The sequence below is a fragment of the Talpa occidentalis genome, unplaced genomic scaffold, assembly GCF_014898055.3.
Source record: "Talpa occidentalis isolate TD23 unplaced genomic scaffold, MPIMG_talOcc4v2.1 talOcc4.6, whole genome shotgun sequence".
NCBI classification, from domain to species: Eukaryota; Metazoa; Chordata; class Mammalia; order Eulipotyphla; family Talpidae; genus Talpa; species Talpa occidentalis.
In genome coordinates this window covers 28870082-28891547 of record NW_023604972.1, presented here as the reverse complement: position 1 = coordinate 28891547, position 21466 = coordinate 28870082, and the positions used below count along the sequence as shown (strand labels likewise).

General features: G+C 45.7%; 1 protein-coding gene and 2 non-coding genes across 4 annotated transcripts; 2 read left to right on the top strand and 1 right to left on the bottom strand.

The window, feature by feature from the left end:
• The first annotated feature begins 2154 nt into the window (after nt 1–2154).
• ERVMER34-1 (endogenous retrovirus group MER34 member 1, envelope) lies at nt 2155–9090 on the top strand. Of its 2 annotated transcripts, none has more exons than XM_037529275.1 (2): nt 2155–2296; nt 6596–9090. In XM_037529275.1, exon 2 carries the CDS (start codon nt 7462–7464, stop codon nt 8611–8613), a length of 1152 nt encoding a protein of 383 aa, XP_037385172.1. In that variant the 5' UTR covers nt 2155–2296; nt 6596–7461; the 3' UTR covers nt 8614–9090. The 2 variants fall into 2 exon arrangements, with proteins under 2 accessions (XP_037385172.1, XP_037385171.1); XM_037529274.1 differs by having other exon boundaries at nt 6573–9090.
• Nucleotides 2585–2706, top strand: LOC119230231 (small nucleolar RNA SNORA26). The gene has a single exon (XR_005121693.1). It is a non-coding gene; the product is annotated as a small nucleolar RNA SNORA26 (small nucleolar RNA).
• A 10715-nt stretch (nt 9091–19805) lies between the features above and the next one.
• On the bottom strand, nt 19806–19927 carry LOC119230230 (small nucleolar RNA SNORA26). The gene has a single exon (XR_005121692.1). It is a non-coding gene; the product is annotated as a small nucleolar RNA SNORA26 (small nucleolar RNA).
• Between the last annotated feature and the right edge of the window lie 1539 nt (nt 19928–21466).

Here is a 21466-nt window from a genome sequence, read left to right as displayed (position 1 = left end):
AAATAAAAAAAATAAAACCTAAGTTCTCATAAGCCATCATCCTTCTGATGTCATAATCCACGATCAAAGACAAAAGCATTTTGGTCAAACAGAAGAAAAGCTCTCAAGAGCTTGATAAAAAAAAAAAAAAAAAAAAAAAAAACCGTATCTTGAGCCAGACAAAAGAAGAGCAAACAATAGAGAGAGGAAGTCAGTCAAGAGACAAAAAATAAAATAAAATAATAAAATAAAATAAAATAATAGAATAGAATAGAATAAAATAAAATAAAATAAAATAAAATAAAATAAAATAAAATAAAATAAAATAATGTCCCTGGGGAGGGCTATGGAGGCCAGGGAGTCTGGAACCGCAGAGGGGAAAGGTCTCTAGCACGCAGCACAGGAATAATGGGGCAGGCTAGGGGGCCACTCAGAGTCAAAAGAGAGGAGCACTGAGGAGCTGAAGTGTGTGACGATCACTGTCCCATGCCCACAGCAGTGAGATTTCTACATGATGATCCTCTCACTAGTGCCAGCCACCAGGACTGCGGACCGGGTGTCCTGCATGGGGGTGATGGTGTTTGTCCATCTTTGTCTCCTCTGCGCCATCAAATATGAAACAAGTAGGGCCCTACACAGGAATGCAGGGGGCCAACCAGCCATCACTCCTGGAAAAGAGTCATTCATCAGATTTAGTCATTTCTACAGTGAAATATATTTTCCAAAACAGCCCAGTAACACTAGTCATAATGAGTTTTGTTTCTGTGTTTCTTAGTGGAAAGAGGGACATTGGTTCACAGGAATAACTGTTTGCTATTTAGTACTTCAACTTGTAATAAATGCTTGTTCATGAGCATTTATCATCCTAAGTCGTTCTTTTAAAGATTTATTTTTATTTATTTATTTTTCTATTTTTATTTTCTTTTATATATTTTTACATCATTTTTCTATTTTTATTTATTTATGCACACAAGAACTGGGCTGTAGGCCAGAGGTGTGGGGGCAGGGTGAGAGGATTCCCCAGAGACAAAGTGGGGAGCAGAACAGGTGGCTCTACTAAGATACACTGCTGAGGGGAGCAGCGGGTGAGACAGGAGGTCTACTGAGCCATGTGGGTCAGCTCCCTGGCTGGGGATTGAACTCATGTCACAGCGGCTGGCTACAGCTTGATAGCGCTGAGCCTTTAACCCTGTGCCACCAGGGAGGCCTCCCCCACATCATCTTTTATGTTTACATCTTGATTTTTTGTTTGTTTGTTTTCCATTGGAATGTCAGCCCCAGGCCTCTGTTCCGTTTAAGTATTAAAAGAGCACGTGACACATAGTAGTCACTCAAAATGAATGGAAATGCGGTGAAGGGAGAACAGTTCAGGATTCTGTCAATAGCAGGCTGTGTGCCGGTCATGAACAGGACGCTGAATGGGGTCCGGATGGAAGAAATCTCGAACCAAGAGAACTAGATCCCTGAGTTGTACATTTCCTCGTTTCCCCTTCCCTTGTACATAAACCTTTTATTAACCTTTTGTGTGTGCCTGCAGGAGAGTATTAAAAGTCCTTTTACGCGCAGGTGAGGACCCACAGTCAGGCACGCCGTTTTGTATCGGGGTTGCCCTGTACCAGATTCACGATATGGATGGTGCCAGAGAGGCACGATATTCACCTGCCCTGGCCAGCAGAGGCGCCAACATGGATTCTCCGCGTGGCCCTCCCGCCACACTAAAAGGCAGCAGCACCGAGAGGTACCTGGGTATCAAAGGCGGGCCTCAACCTTCCCGGGGACCGGCCCTCTGGAGGGTGGTCCTCCTCCCGCCCCGCCTTCCCCCGCCCCCCTGCCCGGAGTCTGGCTGCCTGCCTCCTCGCCATCCCCCTGCCCCGCCCGGCCCTGCCCTCTAGGGTTACCCGCTTCCCGCCGGGCCGCAGACTTGGGTCCCGCGGAGGGGGGGCGGTGCGCGCGCCCGGGTGTCCAGCCGAGGGGGGCGCCTGGCCGACTGTGCGGTCCAGGTTGAGTTGGGGTCCACCTCCCGTGCCCTTGAGTTTGCCGCCCAGAGCTCCGCTGCTCCGGGCGGCCAAAATCTAGGGGTCCAGCGGCGGGCGGGGGCGGGCGGGGGTGCGCGGCCCGGGGCCATGTGCGGCGCTGGAGCCGCGCGCCCTCTCTGCGCTGGCCCGCGGGCGGCCGGAGAGATGCTCACGGGTTTGCGCCCAGTTTTCCCCGCACAGCCGCGGCCACCTGTGGCGTGTTCGGGACCCAGACTCGCCGTAGGCCCGGGGAGCCTGTCAGTGGCGTCTGCGCGGGTTCTGCGTCCTGGCTCTGAGCGCAGGTATGTCCCTGTCCTGGAGTGAGCATGAAGGAGCCGCCGTCCTGTGCGCGCGGTCGATGGCGCCCGGTGGGCGCCGGGGGGGGGGGGGGGGGGGTGGGGGTGGGGGGGGGCGGGGAGGGGTTGATGATGAAGCTTCTCCCGGTAGAAAAGTTTTATAATAGTGGATTTTCCAACTTTAAAAAAAAAACTTTCTGAAATCTGTGGAAGTTAACGAGAGAGGCGTGCAAGAACTAAAGAAGTTTATGTATTCTATATTTTTGTATATATGAACCCCGATTGCCTTTTCCTGTGACCTTTTAAGGTTGATGCAGTGCTTTAAGAGGCTAACACAGGAGGGTAAAGTAAGTCTCCAAAAAACCCATAGAGGGGCTTATAAAACTCCTCTCTGGATCCTGTCTGGAGTCACAGCTGAAACGGGAAAATTTTCTTTTCAGTTTAAGCACTTTTGTATCATTTTCGCACAGCTCAGAGCATGAGTGGTGAATTCAGACTTAACCTTTGCATTGATGGTAGATTCAGATAAAGTGAATCGTTGCAGGACAGAGCAGCCCTCACATGGCATAAAGACTAAGGCAAAGATCATAAAGCCTGAAAAGCCAGACTTGCCTGCGTAGAAACTGGTTACCTACTCCACCGTGATTTCTATTGGGGTACTCAGGAACTACCCCCAAAACACCTTGAATCAGTTTTTTCCATCCCTCTCCCAAAGACAGGGTGCTGGCTTTTGCTGTCCCTGCCAGACCATTTGCAGCCTGCTCTCCGACATAATCACACAACCCTTCACTGGGGTCTTGGCTGCCTTTTGAAGCGCTGAAATTAGCGTTGTCCACACCTAGCCCCGAGATTTGCCGGTTTGAGCAAACCTTTATGCCAATATTGCCATGAGGACAGTGGGATAACTGCAGTATTCTAGAACAAACCTTGATTTCAGATGCATCCCATAGAATATTCCTTATGTCAGTTAGACACTGGCATCAGGCATGTCCTATGCCTAGGTGCAGTAACCACAGCTGCCATCCTTTGACAAAGCCGGTAGTACCCTTACACAGGTTTCCCCTGATGTGTTAGCACTTACAGGCCCTTAAACAGCACTTTTCTACTTAAAGCATACCACCTGTGAACAGGCCTTGTTAATTAATCTCTCCATCATCTGTACCTGTAATACTCCAAATTCAGCTACACTATTACCTTCCCTAATGAGGAAAAAATGAAACCTCCTTCCATAGGATTGCCTTAGAACCGTAGAGATGGTTTTAAAACACGGGAAGATAAGAAGTCCAGGCTTGTTCTGATCTGTGATGGCTCTTGTAAATGAAATTTTTACGGGAACTGACTAACCATAGTTTGTCCACCATAAAATCAGCTCAGCTGCCAAGCTCATAGCTCTTACTAGAACGTATACATTGGCACAAGAGAATGTATACCGTGTACAGTGTAGCTAAACCTGTCATGCTGTTGGCACACTTTGGAAGGGCCACAGATACTTGACCTCTGCAGGGCCTCCTACCAGTGGGCAAGTGTAAGGGCCAGGAATGGACACAGTGCAGGTTTTCTGATCCCATGCAGACCGGGTAAAGGAGGAGTCAGAGTCCTTAGTGGGTTTTTGCAGGTCTTTTATTGGGGTTCACCAGGCATATGGCAGGCAGGGGTGCTGGCTGGGGGGTGGGAGGCTGGTAGGCCTCCCAGCCCCCAGCAAGTCTTCACTCTATCTGGGCTGTCTGGCGTTCGTTCTGCTGCTTCTCGGCTTCTCTTTCGGCTTCGGCTTCGGCTTCTACTGCTGCTACTGGCGTCCCCATGACGCCGCCCTTTAAAAGCACAGTCTTAGCTCAGCTGAATCCCATCTACCTATGCCCACCCTATTCCAGGTGCCCGCCATCAGGCATGCATTCAGGACAAGGATCCATCATCTAGCCTGATGGCGGAAGGGCAGAAAAGCCTGATATTTTCTTTACCCTACAGCAAGGAATTGCTTCCCTCTCCTTGGCTGCTTATCTTACTGCAATTGCTATTGTTCACTGCCCAACACATACCAAGGAAACTTGATACAACATCTATAGGAAATGATAAGACTAACAAAGCTACTGAGGGTGGCTGCTGATGAACACACCCTGTACACACATGCCCCATCTGTTCTCTACCCAGCTTTCCCCCCCACCTTTATCCCTGACTGATAATGTTACAGGGCAGCCCCGATACAAAACGGGGTGCCTAACTGTGGGTCCTCACCCGCATGCTTTAAGGGACTTATTAATACTCTACTGCAGGCACACAAAAAAAGGTTAATAAGAGGTTTATTTACGAGGGAAGGGCAAATGAGGAAATGTACAGCTCAGGGAGAAAAGTGGGAGATAAAGTCTTAAATGCGTCCTACCCGATCTGCTGATCTGGAATCCCAAATGGCAAAGCCTGTATGGAATTAGCTCAGGACATCTTTCCCCCCTAACAATATTACTAGCTATTAGATTAATGCCCCGCAACCTAAAAGGAAGTAACTAAAAGGACACTGTATGTCAGATATATTATACCTTGGACCAGCTGAAATTTTGGTAGCCCCCATCCTTTGACCTTTTGGATTTGTACAAACCCCCATCAGATGGGACATGTGTGCAAATGGAATGATGGGGTGCTAAAGCACAGTTGGCTCTGCCCTGAGAGCCACAACATTTCTGACCGAATTACTTCCCAGTGCACTGCCTGTAAATCACCAGGTTTCTAGAGGTGACCAGTATATCCCAGGGAGTTCTCAGACCCACATTGTAGACTAACGTCCTTTGTCTCTTCACATTCTGGTTTTGTTTTTAAAGATATATTTATTTGTGCATGCAAGAACTGGGATACAGGCCAGAGATATGGAGGTGAGAGTATTCACCAGAGACAGAGTGGGGAACAGAACAGGCAGACTGACTGAAATACACTGCTGAGGGGAGCAGTGGGCGAGACGAGAGGTCTGCTGTGCCATGTGGGTAGCTCCCTGGCCAGGGATCGAACTTCTTCTGCAGTGGCTGCGGACAGCTTCATAGGTTGTGTCTTAACTCCTTGAGCCACCAGCGAGGCCCACCTTCTGGTTATTGTTGGCACGTTTAGTAGCTAGACAATGCTAGCACTGTTCAACAGGATATGTTGCTGTACGACAGTTGTAAATTAACGGATTGTTTCTTGCTTGGATTTTTTTTTTAATTATATAGTCCAGTTTTATTGTTTTTGACTCACCAAATTTCAAATATTTTAATCTCAAGTATTTCATCTTTTTCTTTGACTTTCATATTTTTTATTTAGAAAACTCTTCCTCATCCAGATTTTAGAGAATGTACATCCTTATTTTCTTTTGTAATTTTATTTGCGGGAGCATTCTTAGGAATAAATCAGGCATGAGAATTCTAAAGAATAAAACCTGGTGGTGCAAAGGGTTAAGCCGCAACCTGTGAAGCTGTCTGCAGCCTCTGCAGCACAGGTTCAATCCCTGGCTGGCCAGGGAGCAACCCACAGGGTGTAGCAGACCTACCTGCTGCTCCCCTCAGCAGTACTTGGGTCAATTTGCCTGTTCTGTTCCCCACTCTGTCTCTGGTGAATATACTCTCACCGCCCCACCCCGCACCTCTGGCCTGTACCCCAGTTCTTGTATGCATAAATAAATAAATCTTTTTTTAAAAAAGAATAAATCACCTGCTAATAAAGACTCTGGGATATTTACTTGTTTATCCCAATCGTTAGGGCAAGTAAAACATAAAAATCTAGACATTAAAAGAACTCTGGGTGGCCAAGGGGTTAAATCTCAGTGCTGTTGCTGCAATTGGCCTGAGTTCGATCCCTCAGCCAGGGAGCTAATCCACATATGGTTCAGCGGACCTCTCATGTCTTGCCCACTGCTCCCCTCAGCAGTGTATTTCATTCAGTCCTCCTGTTCTGCTCTCCACTCTGTCTCTGGTGAATCCTTTCAACCTCCGCACCTCTGGCCTATACTCCAACTCTTATATACAAAAATAAATTAAAAAAAAAGAAAAAAAAAACAAACTAGGGCAAATCTGCCTAGAAACTAGTGTTAAATGACCAGCAGCACTATCCTAGGGTCCACAGACTAACGCTATGCCCAACTGACCCCATTTAAAGTCATTTTCACCCCCAGTAGGCATGGGTATTGTTACAACTTCCATGCTTGGATTGGGTGAGTGTTGTGGGGACTTAAGTGGACGATTCAACATAGGACTAGTTGTATGCAGAATTAATGTGCTTGGAGTCTGTTGTCAATATGTGAATAAAGCATGGTTTTCCCTGACAGGTTATGTTATCCCTTTCTGCCAGGAGCTGGAGTAAACACCAAAGCTTTTAGAAGAAAACATATATTATCACCTCATTTGAAGAGGCCCTAGGAAATACCAGCAGTAATCATCTATATTGTTGAAATAAATCCTGGATATATGTAACACACCGAGCTGGCTACAGATTGTTGTCCCATGACAATTAGAAGGCCATCCCTGTGAGGATTTCCAGAGCCTGCTCATGCTCCCGAAGCAGACGACGCCATGAAGTAGACAGCTTTACCCAAGATCACGGATCAAGAATTTCCTCTCCATTCTTCCCTTCAAACCTCTCCTCCCACTGATCAGGAAAATTCTCTGGCAGAAATTTAAAGGAAACCCTTTCTCCTTTCGTTTACAGAAAGATTGGCTGGTGGTTGCTTATCTTAATCTGTTCTCCCTGTTCCTCTACGATGGGCCCCCTTTCAAACTGTGTCTTTCTTCAACTGATCCTTACTGCTTTTTCAGCAGTTCTAGCACAACCCCTATACCCGCTCAAACCAGTCTTCCAAACCCTGGCCACCTTAACTAATCAATCTGATTGCTGGTTATGTCAGCATCTAGATAACGCAGAAGAATCTGAAGTAGTTTTTGTCCCTGCCAGTGTAAGCACCTGGTGGACCGTTTCTGGACAGTGGATGTATGAAGAGCACTCTGCTTCCTCCTCTGGTAGTGTTACTTGGCATTGGGAAATCTCCAGGGATCTTCAAGGTTTATCTTTTATTCAGGTGAGACTATTGGAGGAAAATTTTTCTCTGTGCATTGAAAATAAAAATGGCAATGGACCTTTCTTGGGTAACATACCAGAGCAATACTGTAATCAAACACTACTGTTTGATTCCGCAGAAGGTATCTTCAAGCCATCTATAGATGTCATATCGTTCTAAGAGTGATTATTATAATGTGAATGTTTGCCTAGTCACTGGACAGTATTCCTGGTTCTCAGACCACACAAATGGGACCTGGAGCAGCTCAGCTGTTCCTCTGGTACATGTGCCTGATACTAAAGACTACAAATGGATAGACCAAAATTCTGGAATGACCTGGTCAGGTAATGACACCCATCTCTATAGCTGCCCAAACCGAACAGAAGGGATTCTCTACCAAATATTTCGCAACCTGTTCTGCTCTTCTAGTCTGACAGAGGCACGTGGGAACTGGAGATGTGTGGCTGTCAATAGAGCTAATGACAGAGGTCAAGAGGGATACCAGGCTTCAACCCAGCGGGGCATGGGTTCCACCCTGTCCTTGTCTATAAACAACTCCGGTCTTTTTATTTTGTGTGGCAATAAGTTATATAAAGAGTTCCCACCTAAGTGGGCAGGGCGATGTGGACTTGGATACCTGGCACCTTCTGTCACCAAGTATTCTGCTTTAAATGCTAGCCAAATTACAAACCTGGGCTCCTTCATACATAAAGTAGCACCACGAAGCCGAATCCAACGAGATGCCATAGGCATTCCACCCACATATCGTAAGACCAGTTTAGCAAGCATTATATCAAGTTTGGGAGCTGAGCAACAAAAAAAAGCAATTCAAGGAATTTCTGAAATAATGGAAAAAGAATTGATGGCTACCCGACAGATTTTAGAAGCATGCCAATCAGGAGTTAATTGGGACTCAGTCCTGCAAAGTCCCAGTTACCTGGAGAGACAGGCTACTGAACAAAGAAGCTGTGCAGTGGTTGGCAAGCAGTGCTGCCTCTATGTGAACAAGTCAGGAATAGTACATGCTAAAATCAATCGTTTGCGAGAACTAGCCAAGCAACCAAAAAGCTTTGCTTGGATTTCAGGAATGGGGGACTGGTTGAGTGAAAACTGGAGCTATGTGCTTGTATTTGGGTTTTTTGGCTTCTTGTTCCTTGTTTTTATCTGTGGTGGTGTTTCCAGGTACAGATCTCTTACCTCCCAACACCTAACTCCAGTCGTCTCTCCACAGCAATTGACAAGGCTCATTGTCTCTGAAGCTTCATGTCAGCTTTCAAATGGAAAGGAGGGGACTGACCCCACCAGCATGCCATAAAGACGACTTTAAACTGAGAATATATTAGTAGGAAAAAAACAGTTCTGCTTTGAAATACCCTTTCCACGGGATCCTTTGGTAACGAAGGAACCTGACTTAGCATCAGGAAATCCCAGGAAGGGTGTAAATAAGTCCTAGCAGAACCATTCAATCTTTCCCAATAAAGACTTAATACCCTCCTCCCCTATCTCATTAAGCTAGTATATAAGACCTTACTTAAGGCTCTTCAAAGAGCTATTCCTGAGAACATGCTCCTCCCACATAAATGTACAATAAGCTTTGCTCCTGTCTGTCAATTGACAGGCACCACCCGCCCCCCCCACCCAGCCCCGCAACCACCTGAACCTAGTTTGTAGAAGAAAACCTTTCTTCCCAGTAACACTTTTATAGATTTTTCTGAATACAGAATATGTTCAAATACCTAAGGGAATTTGGTTTTGTTTGAAGATGTAAGAAATCAATGTATAGTGCACAGTTTTTCTGGAAATCTTAAATTTTTCTCAATAAACTTTAAAAAGTTATCCAGTGTGTCTAATAACTGAAACTTTCCCTTTCCCTTAGGAAGAAAACTAAATCACTTAAGCTAGATAATTTGCTGAGCTGTCCTGCTTTCCTGTAGTCAACTGTCTAAAGTGTTTGCTGAGTTGTGTCTTCTGTCCTACCTTGGACAACAGCAGAGAGGAGCTCATTTTACCGAGGCATCAACTCAAAGGGTAGATAACTTGTTAAAGATTAAGATGTAAGAGTAAGATGTAAGTCCAGGGTTTTCAATATGCTACCTTTCATAGCAGGAAATACAGGAAAAAAAGAGGAAATAGACAACTGGGTAAGCCAGAAGGTGTCAATGTAATCAAGTGAAAGGGGAATATGTGACATTCCCACTCCTATTGAAGGGATGAATATAAATAACCAATGAGTAATATAGCATATACTTTTCAATAGCATATTGTAACTTCACAAGAAAACAATTTTTTGAGTTATACAAAAACAGGTGGGTTTATTCTGATCATTGCATTTTATAGGACAGTATTTAAATGTAGCAATCTTAACCAGTGGTCTACTGTAAAGGCAGCTTTCTGAGGGAGCAACTGCAGTATTACCTTGCTACAATTCTACAGCATCCAACCTTCTGATTTAGGGGTTTGTAAAATCAAAGGTGAAGAAAATGCCCACTGACATAAAAATAATTGTCCACAGTAATTATATATATTTTTAAAGATTTATTTATGCATACAAGAACTGGAGTGTAAGCCAGAGGTGCGGGAGCAGGGCGGTGAGAGGATTTATTAGAGAGAGTGGGGAGCAGAACAGGCAGATCTACTAAAATACACTGCTGAGGGGAGCAGATGGGCGAGACTGGAGAGGTCTGCTGCGCCATGTGGACAGCTCCCTGGCCGGCTGGGGATTGAACTCGTGCTGCAGTGGCTGGCAGTATCTTGATAGCATGGCCTTTAACCCCTGTGCCACCAGGGAGGCCCTGTCCACAGTAATTATAACTGGGGAAATACAATAAAAATAATTGTTAGAGGAAAATGTGGATGATTTTCTCAGCTTTCTAAACTGAAGCCATTAAGGTTTAATCATTTTTGAGGGGGATATTTGTAATGACATACTTCTGACTCTTGATTGTGATGGGGAATAAATGAATCTACACATGACAAAACAGAACTAAGGGACGTCAGAATACACCAATGTCAATTTCCTGATTTTAATAATATAGTTAATTCTCTGGGAGAATCTAAGTGAAAGTGCATGGAATCACTCTTTTCTTTTTAAAGGTTTATTTCTGCATAGAAGAACTGGGGTTGAGGTGGGGGTGAGAGGATTCACGCAGATAATGGGGAACAGAACAGGCAGATCTACTGAAATAAACTGCTGAGGGGAGCAGTGGGCAAGACAGGAGAGGTCTGTGCACCATATGTGGGTCAGCTCTCTGGCCAGGGATAGAACTCAAGCTGCAGTGGCTGGGAACAGCTTGATAGTGCTGAGACTAACCCCTGCAACACCAGGGAGGCCCTGTATTGATTGTTTTAAATTGAATGTCTTATTTTTCAGCTGGCTATGACTGGTTATATAAGGATTCTATTAACTTCATTTTTATACTGCCAGGATTTTTTAAAAGCTGACTCCTTCGGATTTTTTAGGAATATCAATTGCATTTCCAACAAAAATGGAGTTTTTTCTCTTTTCACGTATAATTAGCATGGAATTTCTTTTTTTTCTTTCAAGATTTATTTATTTATGCATACAAAAACTAGGGTAGAGGCCAGAAGTGTAGGGAAGTGAAAGGATTCACCAGAGACAGAGTGGGGAACAAAACAGGCAGATTGAAATACACTGCTGAGGGGAGCAGCCAGTGAGTTAGAAGAGGTCTGCTGCGCCATTTGGGTAGCTCCCTGGCTGGGGATCGAACTTGTGCTGCAGTGCTTGTGGATTGCTTCATAGGTTGCATCTTAACCCCTTGCACCATCAGGGAGGCCCTAGCACGGAATTTCTAAGCAATATCAAATAATTGTATCAGTGGGAGTTAATTTTTAGACCTGAAATTGAAGAAAATGAGTCTAGAGTTTCATTATAAGAACTAATTGCACATTTTTGAATATATTCATCTTGTCTCTGATAGGACAAATATTTTGTTAATAATGGTAGGTAGAACTGAGATTTACGGGCCTCCCCAGTGGCGCAGCAGTTGAGCGCTGGGTTGTGAAGCTGGCTGCAGCCGCTTCAACGCCGGTTCGATCCCTGGCCACCAGGCAAGGGTCCCACATGGCGCGCAGACCTCTCCTGCCGCCCGCAGATCCCCTCAGCAGTGTACTTGGTCAGTCTGCCTGCTCTGCTCTCCTCTCCACTCTGGCTCTGGTGAATTCTCTCACGTCCCGCGCTTCTGACTGTACCCAGTGCTTGTATGTATGTATGTATGTATGTATAAATAAATAAACTTAAAAAAAAAAAAAAGTACTGAAATTTACCTCCCCAAATGGAAATTATAAAGGCTGAGTACTTTGGCTAGAAAAACCTGTGATATAGAGATTATAGGGAAAAGAGTTTTAAAAATAGTACTTACAGGGCCTCCCTGGTGTCGCGGGGGTTAAAGACAGCTCTATCAAGCTGCTGCCAGCCACTGCAGGAGTTCGATCCCTCACCAGCCAGGGAGCAACCCATATGGCACAGCAGACCTCTCCTGACTTGCCCACTGCTACCCTCAGCAGTGTATTTCAGTACAGCTGCCTGATCTGCTCCCCACTCTGTCTCTGGTGAATCCTCTCACCTCCCGCACCTCTGGCTTACACCCCAGTGCTTGTATGCACAAATAAATAAGTCTTTAAAAAAAAAAATGGCTTAAAAAATAGTATTTACTAGTCAACTACTCAGGGCACTAGTCCTCAAACTTGGAATACTAGTCCTCAAATGGAATACTATTCATTCTCAAAAAGAATAAAATTCTAGGCCTTCCTGGTGGTGCAAGAGGTTAAGTCTCAGCAAACTGAAGCTATCAGAAACCACTGCAGCACAAGTTTGATCTCCAGCCAGGGAGCTACCCACATATGGTGCAGCAGACCTCTCCTGTCTCATCTGCTGCTCCCCTTAGCAGTGTATTTCAGTCAATCCATCTGTTCTGCTCCCCACTCTATGGCTGGTGAATTCTCTCGCCTTCCCCACACCTCTGGCCTACACCCCAACTCTTTTGTGCATAAATCTTTAAAAAAAATTCTGGGGCCTCCCTGGTGGCACAAGGGGTTAAGACGCAGCCTATGAAGCTACTATATTCAGCCACTGAAGCACGAGTTCGATCCCTGGATGGGGAGCTACCCACATGACTCAGCAGACCTCTCCTGTCTCACCTGCTGCTCCCCTCAGCAGTGTATTTCAGTCAGTCTGCCTGTTCTGTTCCCCACTCTGTCTCTGGTGATCCTCTCACCCCCCACACCTCTGGCCTGTATCCCGATTCTTGTATGCATAAATAAATATATATTAAATAAATATATATTAAAAAAATAAAATTCTGATATTGAGAACATCTTGGACCTTGAGAACATCATGCTGAGTGAAATTAACACAAAAGGACAAATATTGCATGGTTCCTCTTATATGATGATCTTAAAACAACATTCATAGAGAAAGAAAACAGCGATTACAGGGCTGGGAGGAGGGTCAATATAATTTATTAACTAGGTATAGAGTTTCAGTTTACAAATGCTACTAAATTGTATACTTAGTGGTGAATTTTTTGATACATATAGAAAATTCAAACAAAAAATTTTCAGTGGTGGACTTTGAGCCACCATTTCCAACTTGTTTTAGAGTGTTGATGTCAAGGAATGTAACACAGGGTGGTTTAATAATTGCCTTAATAAAATGTGTTTAGTGGGTTTTTTCTCTATACTTTTCAAAAAAGTTAGAACTTTCATGTTTTTAAACAATTGATAGCCATTATTAACCCCTTCACATGTGTGCAGACAGGAGGCGGCATAAAGCTTTTCAGCTCTGAAGTCTGTTATGCATGGAGACTTTTGAAGCAAAGATCACAGGTGAGTTGCTTTCATGAGATCTCAAAATCACAGTTTGTATTAAGTGAGACATTTATCAAGAGAAGTATCATTTGGGGTGTGGGAAAAAAGGAACCCTCATATACTACTATTGGTGGGAATGTAGATTGGTCTGGCCCCTATGGAAAACAAACTCAAAATATTAAAAATAGATCAAACATATGATCCAGCAATTCTTCTCTGAGTTATCTACCCAAAGAATACAAAATCATTCATTTGTAGAGGCATATGCACTCCTATGTTCTTTGCAGTTATAGTAGTCAAGTTATTTATAATAGTCAAGTTAAGGAAACTGTAAATGCCCATCAACAGAGCTGTGTGTTACGAAAGTGTGGTATACATACACAATGGAATACTACTCAGCCATTAAAAAGACTGTGCCATTTGTGACAACATGGTTGGAACTGGAGGCATTATGCTAAGTGAAATAAGTCAGAAGTAGAAAGACAAATAACAAATGATTTCACTCATATAATGAGTGTATAGGGGGTGAAAAAAGGAACCAACGAAACTAAACTAAAACAAACCCAAGAACTATGACAGCAGAATGGAGGCTAGAAGAGGGAGGGGGCCCAATGGCCTAGAGTAAAGGACTATGGGTGTTTGGATGATGGTGGTGTTGGGGCAACATACATCTGAGGTGGGGTGAACCTATTCCTGCAAATCATATACAGTGTGGTAAAGCAAAGTTACCTCAGTATAGAGAATATATACAGATAGAAAGAGAGTTTTTACCCACTCAGAAAAGTGGGTAAAAATTTTAGGCGGGCATTTAAAGTTAGATCTAAATAATCAGTAAACATATGAAAAGATGTTGAATTTCATTAATCATCAAGGAGATCAAATTAAAGTCATATAAAGAGGCATTCTTTTTTTCATTGTATGGTCTTGGCCTTTTTTTCATAAATTCACTGACCATGTGTGGGGTATACCATTATGGGAACTATACCTGAGTGCAGAAATCAAAAATACTGTACGAAAATGATCAACAATGTAAGAAAATAAAAATAATAAATTAATACTTAAAAAAGAAGAAGAAAACATAAGCCCTAGACATCAACCACAGAGATGTCTTTGGAAACTTGACTTTAATTTCAAGGGAACAAAAGAAAAAATTTAAAAATGGGGGGCCTCCCTGGTGGCACAAGAAGTTAAGCACCGCACTATGAAGCAATCCACAGCCTCTGCAGCACAAGTTCGATCCCCAGCAGCCAGGGAACAACCCACAGGGCGCAGCAGACCTCTCTTGTCTAGCCCACTGCTCCCCTCAGCAGTGCACTTCAGTCAGTCTGCCTGTTCAGTTCTCCACTCTGTCGCTGGTGAATCCTCTCACCCTCCTGAACATCTGGCCTATACCCTGGTTCTTGTATAAATAAATAAATAAATAAATAAATAAATAAATCTAAAAAAAAAAAAATGAGAAGCCCTGAAGAGACACTTCTCCAAAGAAGACACAGCTGGCAACAGGCATGTGAAAATATGCTCAAAAATCACTTATGAGGGAAATGCAAATCAAATCACAATGAGATAATCACCTCACCCTTGTGAGAACAATGACCTACATCAGACTGGAAGCAACAAGTGTTGGAGAAGATGTGGAGAACAAGCAGTACATATTCACTGTTGGCAGGCATGAAATTGGTACAGTCTCTATTGAAAATGGTGTGAAGTTGCCGTCAAAAACTAAAAGCAGAACGACCATATAATCCAACAATTCTAGGTATTTATCCTAAGAATATTAAAACACTAAGATGAAAAGAGATAGGTACCCCTATTTGATAGCATCATTATTCACAATAGCCAAGACATGGAAACAACCTAAATACCCATGGACAAACGGCTGGGTAAAGTCATTGTGGTATATATATACTCAACGGGATATTACTTAAATACTTTTAAATAGATGACATTGTGCCTTTACTGACAACATGGATGGAGCTTTAAGTAATTATGTTAAGTGAAATAACTCACTTGAAAACCAGAATAACTTCATTGAGGCTATTTTGAGTATTTAGCGTCATGGAACAGTTGACTCAGCGGTTTTGTGTTTCTTTTTAACTTTTTTTTTTTTTTTTAAAGATTTATTTATTTATGCAAGCACTGGGTACAGTCAGAAGCGCGGGAGGGTGAGAGAATTCACCAGAGCCAGAGCTGGGACCAGAGCAGGCAGAAGGACCAAAGTACACTGCTGAGGGGAGCAGCGGGCGGCAGGAGAGGTCTGCGCGCCATGTGGGACCCTCCTCCGGTGGCCGGGGAGCAGCCGGGGATGGAACCGGCGCTGCAGAGGCTGCGGGCAGCTTCGCAACCCAGCGCTCAACCGCTGCGCCACCGGGAGGCCCGTTTTTTTTTTTTTGTTTTTTTTTTTAAGATTTATTTATTTATGCATACAAGAACTGGGGTACAGGCCAGAAGTGTGGTGGGTAAGAAGATTCACCAGAGACAGAGTGGGAACAGAACAGGCAGATCTGCTTAAGTACACTGCTGAGAGAAGCAGCAGGCAAGACAGGAGAGGTCTGCCTTGCCATGTGGGTAGCTCCCTGGCTGGCCCAGGATCCAACTCGTGCTGCAGAGGCTGCAGTGCTTAACCCCTTGCACCACCAGGGAGGCCCTGACTTAAAGTTTATTAAAAAAAATAAATAAATAAATCGCTGTTCCTAGCATACCATGCAAGGCAAGATATAAGGTATTGAGATTCAAAGGATTTAAGAGAAATATCTGCCTTCTTCCATGCACAGGTGAACTCACCTTCCTGCCTAAGGACTGGGTTTGTGTGGGACAGAGGGTAGAGGCTGAAATTAGAAATTAGACAGAAAATATCAGAAGCTCGACTTGAAGGGGTCCTAAAGTGCAGCAGGTGAAGAGTTAGGACTGTGCAGAGCTCCATAAATGGAGCCTAGGGCAAAGCCCAGCTTCCTGTGCCCCGCCATTTCGACGCAGTGGCTGGATCACAAGCGGAAAGCGGGGGGCGGGGGATTCAGGCGAAGGGGGTGGCTTTCTGCCTGAAAAGAGTCCAATGAGATGTGAGTTTCTCCGCATTAACCAATAAGATGCGCGCGGGTCCGTGCCCATTTGCTGGTTGGCCGATCGCATCCCTGGGCTCGCAGGCCCTGCGGGGCGTGCCAGGGCTCTCGCGAGGGTGCAGGCTCTCGAGTCCCGCGGTCGGGCTCCGGCGTACCTGGCGCTCTCTACCTGGATCCCGGGGCCACCCGTAGTGATGGGTGTTTCGGGGGGGTTTCCTCTCCAACCCCGGACCCGCCACGCAGGTGGCCCAAGTGAGGCGCGGTAGGATTCTGGGCTCCGTTAGCTGCCTGCTTTACCTGGCGCGCACCTGCCTTCTCCGCAGGCGCGGAAATTGGCGGTCGGGGCGGCTCTGCTGCTCCCTGATAGGACCCCGTGGTAGTAACAGGAAACCCGGTTGGGCCCTGCCGGGTACTGCCGCGCACTCCAGCAGTATTGGAGTAACCTTGAAAGGCACTGCCGATTGAGCTAAAAGTAGGTGAATTTGTGGATCTCTTTAACTTTTTAGTGCATGCAGTAATGAGAGCGTAACTGGCAGGGATTAACCCTCTTAAATGGGGGGGCTCCTGTTGCCCCAAACTGTTTCTGCTCGTACTTATTCCGCTAATTTACAGATGGAGTGGGCACATTTACTTCTAAAATTTGCTTCTATGGCAGACATTTAAAGCAGACCCATTCAGTTCCTAAAAATGTAATGCAGATTCTTTCGGTAAGGATCATAGCAACATGTATGGATGTCATCCTGGTGTGGTAGGCTTAAATTTACATCAGAGTCTCCAAAGATTATTTGCACACCATGGAGTGTTCGACAACATAATGAAATGCAGTCATTTTCTTTTTTTCCCTTTTTTAAATTTTTTTTACATCATTGCTCATTTTTCAACATTTGCTTCCCCCCACCCCTCAGGTGTAGTCCCCATAGTTTCCTTTACCAATGTTTTTGCTTTGTTGTGCTTTGTACTGTTATTTTTTTTACACTGATGTCTTATTTGGTTCCCCTATATTCTTGCTATAAGTAAAACCATGCGATATATTTTCTTCCCTTCTGGCTTATTTCACTGAGCATAATTCTTTCTAGCTCCATCCACGTTGCTGCGAATGGCACTCTCAGAGCTGGACCGACGCTGCGAGCTGGCAGAGAGCCAAAATGGGGGGGATCCCCCAAAGCCCACGTGTCTGCCTTTTCTAGCCACCTGGCTGCTTAACCCCACCCTCAGGTCCCAGCCACCTTCCCTTTGGTGGTGATGGGATTTGGAGTTCCCAGTGTCTTTGGCTTTGACCTGGGGTGGGGGTGGAGTCCACAAAGCCTGTATGGAATTTGCTTTGGGACTGCCTTTTCCCCCTAACAGTTAGACCAGTTTGCACTCCCACCAGCAATGTAGGAGAGTTCCTTTTTCACCACATCCTTGACAACATTTGTTGTTGCTTGTTGTTTTGATATGTGCCATTCTTACTGGTGTAAGGTGGTATCTCAATGTGGCTTTGATTTCCATTTCCCTGATTATAAGGGATGTTGAAAGGCAGTCATTTTCAACAAAATGAGGAATGAGGTAATTATGTGCAGCAAAGTCAGAGTAAAAACACATATTGGACATTTACACTGTGGATTTTATAACATCTTTAAAAACTAACGGATAGTATTATATATTGAGGGCTCTGAGGTTGAGGAAGGGGTGAGTGACCCTAAAGGAATGAGGGGATCCAAGGGGTGTGTGTGGGGGGGAGATAAACAGAAGGAAGGTGAATGTGGTCACTTGGCACTTTGGCCCACTGGACAGTGCAGTCCTAGTCTCTGTAGTTCTAAATTCTGGGCCATAAGGTCCCTTTCCTCCCCAGTACTTCAACCCCCTGGCTCTAAGACTGCACATCTTTCACTTGCTGTACTTTCACTTTCACATACTTCAGAAACTTTTTATCCAAAACCATGTACTGAAAAACTATTTGGAAAACCAAAGTGTGTAAAGGATGTGCAGGTTGAAGTTGAGAAGAGGAAGGCCTGTGGGTGACGTACTCCCCAGTGGAGTGGAGCCATTTGTGAGGGCAGTGGCTCTTTTAGAAACCATTTGCTAGAACCTTCAGACATTTGATATGTGAATATGGTTATCTCTACAGTAGCTAGCAAACAAGGTCCTTCTCTTGGGACTGTTTTCACTAGAACACTGCTGTACCATGCTTGCATTTCTTGTCCCCGCAGAATGACCTATTAATATCCTTAAGGCTTCAGGTCTGTTTCCTCCTAACTTTTCTTTCCCTTTACCTACTTAGCATTTAAAGGTGTTCTCTAGGGGCCTCCCTGATGGTGCAAGGGGTTAATACACAGTACTGTGAAGTAACCTCAGGCCAGGGAGGTGACCCACATGGCCCAGCAGACCTCTTGTCTCTCCCACTGCTCCCCACAGCAGTGTATTTTCATTCAGTCAAGCCACATGTTTCGCTCCCTACTATCTCTGGTGAATCCTCCTAACCAGCACCCCACCTCTTGTATGCATAAATAAATCTTAATATATTCCTACCTATACCCTTTTGGCCCAGATTAGATGTACTACATATATACTCAGTTTGCCATTTTATAATTGTCAGCCCAGTATACAAACTTATGAAATCCTCCCCTTTAAGGTCACTGCTGCTTGAAATCTATCAAGCAGCACTTGCTTCCCCCCGCCTGAAATATAAATGCTTATATAGAAAGGAAAATGTTATGTAACAAGCATTAAAACTGACTCCAAGATAATTATTCAAATACTTTTATTTAAAATATCTGAAAATTGAGGTATTGTAGACATTCAGAGCTTGAAGAAACTTCTAGAATATCATGGACTGTTTAAATACTTTTTTACACCTCATTATGCTACACTCATCTAAAAGATCCAATGTGCTGACAGATGCCCCTCTTTGTGACAAATTTTGTGGGTTTTTTTGGAGTTTCAATGCAATTAAATACCACGAACAGCCTAAATTCTTAACCAACTCTACAGTGGTCCCCCCCTACCCCCCGACTCCATCTCTAACTACATGTACAGTTAGAGCAGGACAGTAAATTTTAGGAGAGCTATGTGACTTTCCAGAGGTCACATAAAGGTTCCTTCACTAGGCTATGCATGTATGGGATCCGGAGTCACTACCTAACCCCAGTTGCTTCATCTGTAAATGGAGAACAATATCAACTCCATAGAGTTGAGAATTAAAAGATGTAAATAAAGCACGTGCTATACTGCTTCGTCCATTGTCCAACTGCTCTAACTCCTGGGAAAGCACATGGTTGCTACAATTTAGGAAAGACTGCCTGACCTCACTGGGCACATGTGTACTGTAAATTATAAAATAATTGGTAGTAAGTCAATTAAAATACCAGCAACAGAGCATCCTAGCTTCAATGGCTTGTACCTGTAGTTTCAACCTAAAAAAGAAAAAAAAGGTTTTAAATGACCTTCTAAATAGATATAAATAAATTTAAAGTATATGCAATTTGCCTCAAAGTTGCATCATTTGTATTTCCCCCCACCTTCAAAGAAAACTAAAGTGAAAATGCATGCCTGTAGTTGTTTACGTTCCTAACTTTCCTATGAACATATAAATACATTGCAAAGATGCTTACACTCCAGGGAAATTTTCTTGTTTTTCTTTTTCAGCTGTAACTCCAGACAGGATCCAAAGAGGAGTTTTATAAGCTCTTCTTTGGGTTTTATGGAGACTTACTTTACCCTTCTGTGTTAGCCTCTTAAAGCACTGCATCAACCTTAAAAGGGCACAGGAAAGGGCATTCTGGGTTTTTAACAGATTTCTCTATTTCCTGCACTCCACCAGTATTCACTGATCTCTCCAGGTTTCTTTGAAAAGCTGACAAGCCCATCAGAACCAGCTGTTTTGCTGGGTGGGGCCATGCGTACAATTGCCTGGAGTTTTTTAAGTATTAATTTTTTTTAAATCTACAAAGTGCTAGCATTCTTTCTGCTGTTAAGACAGGCGTCTTTGGTGACCACTTCAAGTTCATTTAGTCCAACGACAGGGCCTATGTCCTGCTAGAGCTCGCAGCACATGAGGAGGCCGGATTTCCGGCAGGGGCTGTGGGGGTTTAAGCGCACGCGGCAACAGGGAGAACTCGGGTTTATTAGCTCGGATGGCTGCAGCAGAGCTGCTGCTGACCCTCCCACCAACTCGGATACAAAAGGACAAAAGCCACCTGTCCATTAAAGGGAGAGCCAGAATGGGGACGCTGCACCAAGCCCGCGCCTGCAACCCTCCGGTCGCCATAGGTCACGTGCCCAGGGACGCGGGTGGATTCGCGCTCACCCCAGGACCGGGCCATACCTGCGCTGGGGAGCGGGCCGCGGCACCCCCGGCGGACGTTGCAGACACGCTCCAAGTTCAAGGTCGGTTTCCGAAGCCTTCGCGGCCGCCGGCCGGGCCCTGAAGCCGCTACAGAGTAGCCGCGGCTGCGCCCTGGGGAAGCGGAGCGCAAGCTTGTTGCCGCGGCGCCGACAGCCGCTCGGAAGCCCTGGCCGCGGGCGGCGCGGCGCGGGGTCTGTGCCTCGCGCGGCCCCGGGGCGGGCACGGCCGCCCGCCCCCCGGGCTCCCGAGGGCTGCTCTACCCCTCGGATCTGGCCGCCGGGAGCAGCGGAGCTCCAGGCGGGCAAAGCTTGAGGGGATTCGGGGCGACCCCAACTCCACCCCACCCCACCCCACTCCATCCCGGCGCGCAGGTGGCAAGCGCCCCCCCCGCGCGCGCGCGTCCACACTCACGAGTCAGCCGGCCCGAGTGAGAGGCCGGCGGCTCGGGCTCGGCGGAGAAATCCCGGAGGAGGCACGGGCGGGGCCGGGGCGGGCCGGGGCGGGCCGAGGAGGGGGAGCAGCCAATCCCCGGGAAGGCTGGGACAGGAACCCACACTGGACCGGCCATTGGTGACCGCGGGGCTCTGGCCACCCGGGTCCTTCCGGCTCTTCCCGCAGCGGGAGTGAGAGGCAGACCTGCGCGGAGCGTCCCGCTCAGCACATCTGGGAGTTCTGGCTCCTCCCCAGAGCCCTCGGTGGATCTGGTCCTTGCAGGCCAACGTGCCTTCCTCCTGCAGCCTCCCAGAAACTGCTTTCCCCCTCCGCTCCCCCAGCCTCTCTCCGCGCCCCGACTCCTGCCAGGATCCCAGGACTGGGCCACGAGCAGAGTTTACCCTTCCAAAACCACGCTATTCCAGTATATGTTTAGTTTGTGTCGGCTAAATCTAATTTTTTTTAAAGATTGATTTATTTATGCGTACAAGAGCTGGGGTACAAGCCAGAGATGCGGGGGGTGAGAG

What these genes read in the sequence shown, in the direction of transcription:
- ERVMER34-1 (XM_037529275.1), top strand. Translation starts at nt 7,462, where the DNA reads ATGTCATATCGTTCTAAGAGTGATTATTATAATGTGAATGTTTGCCTA.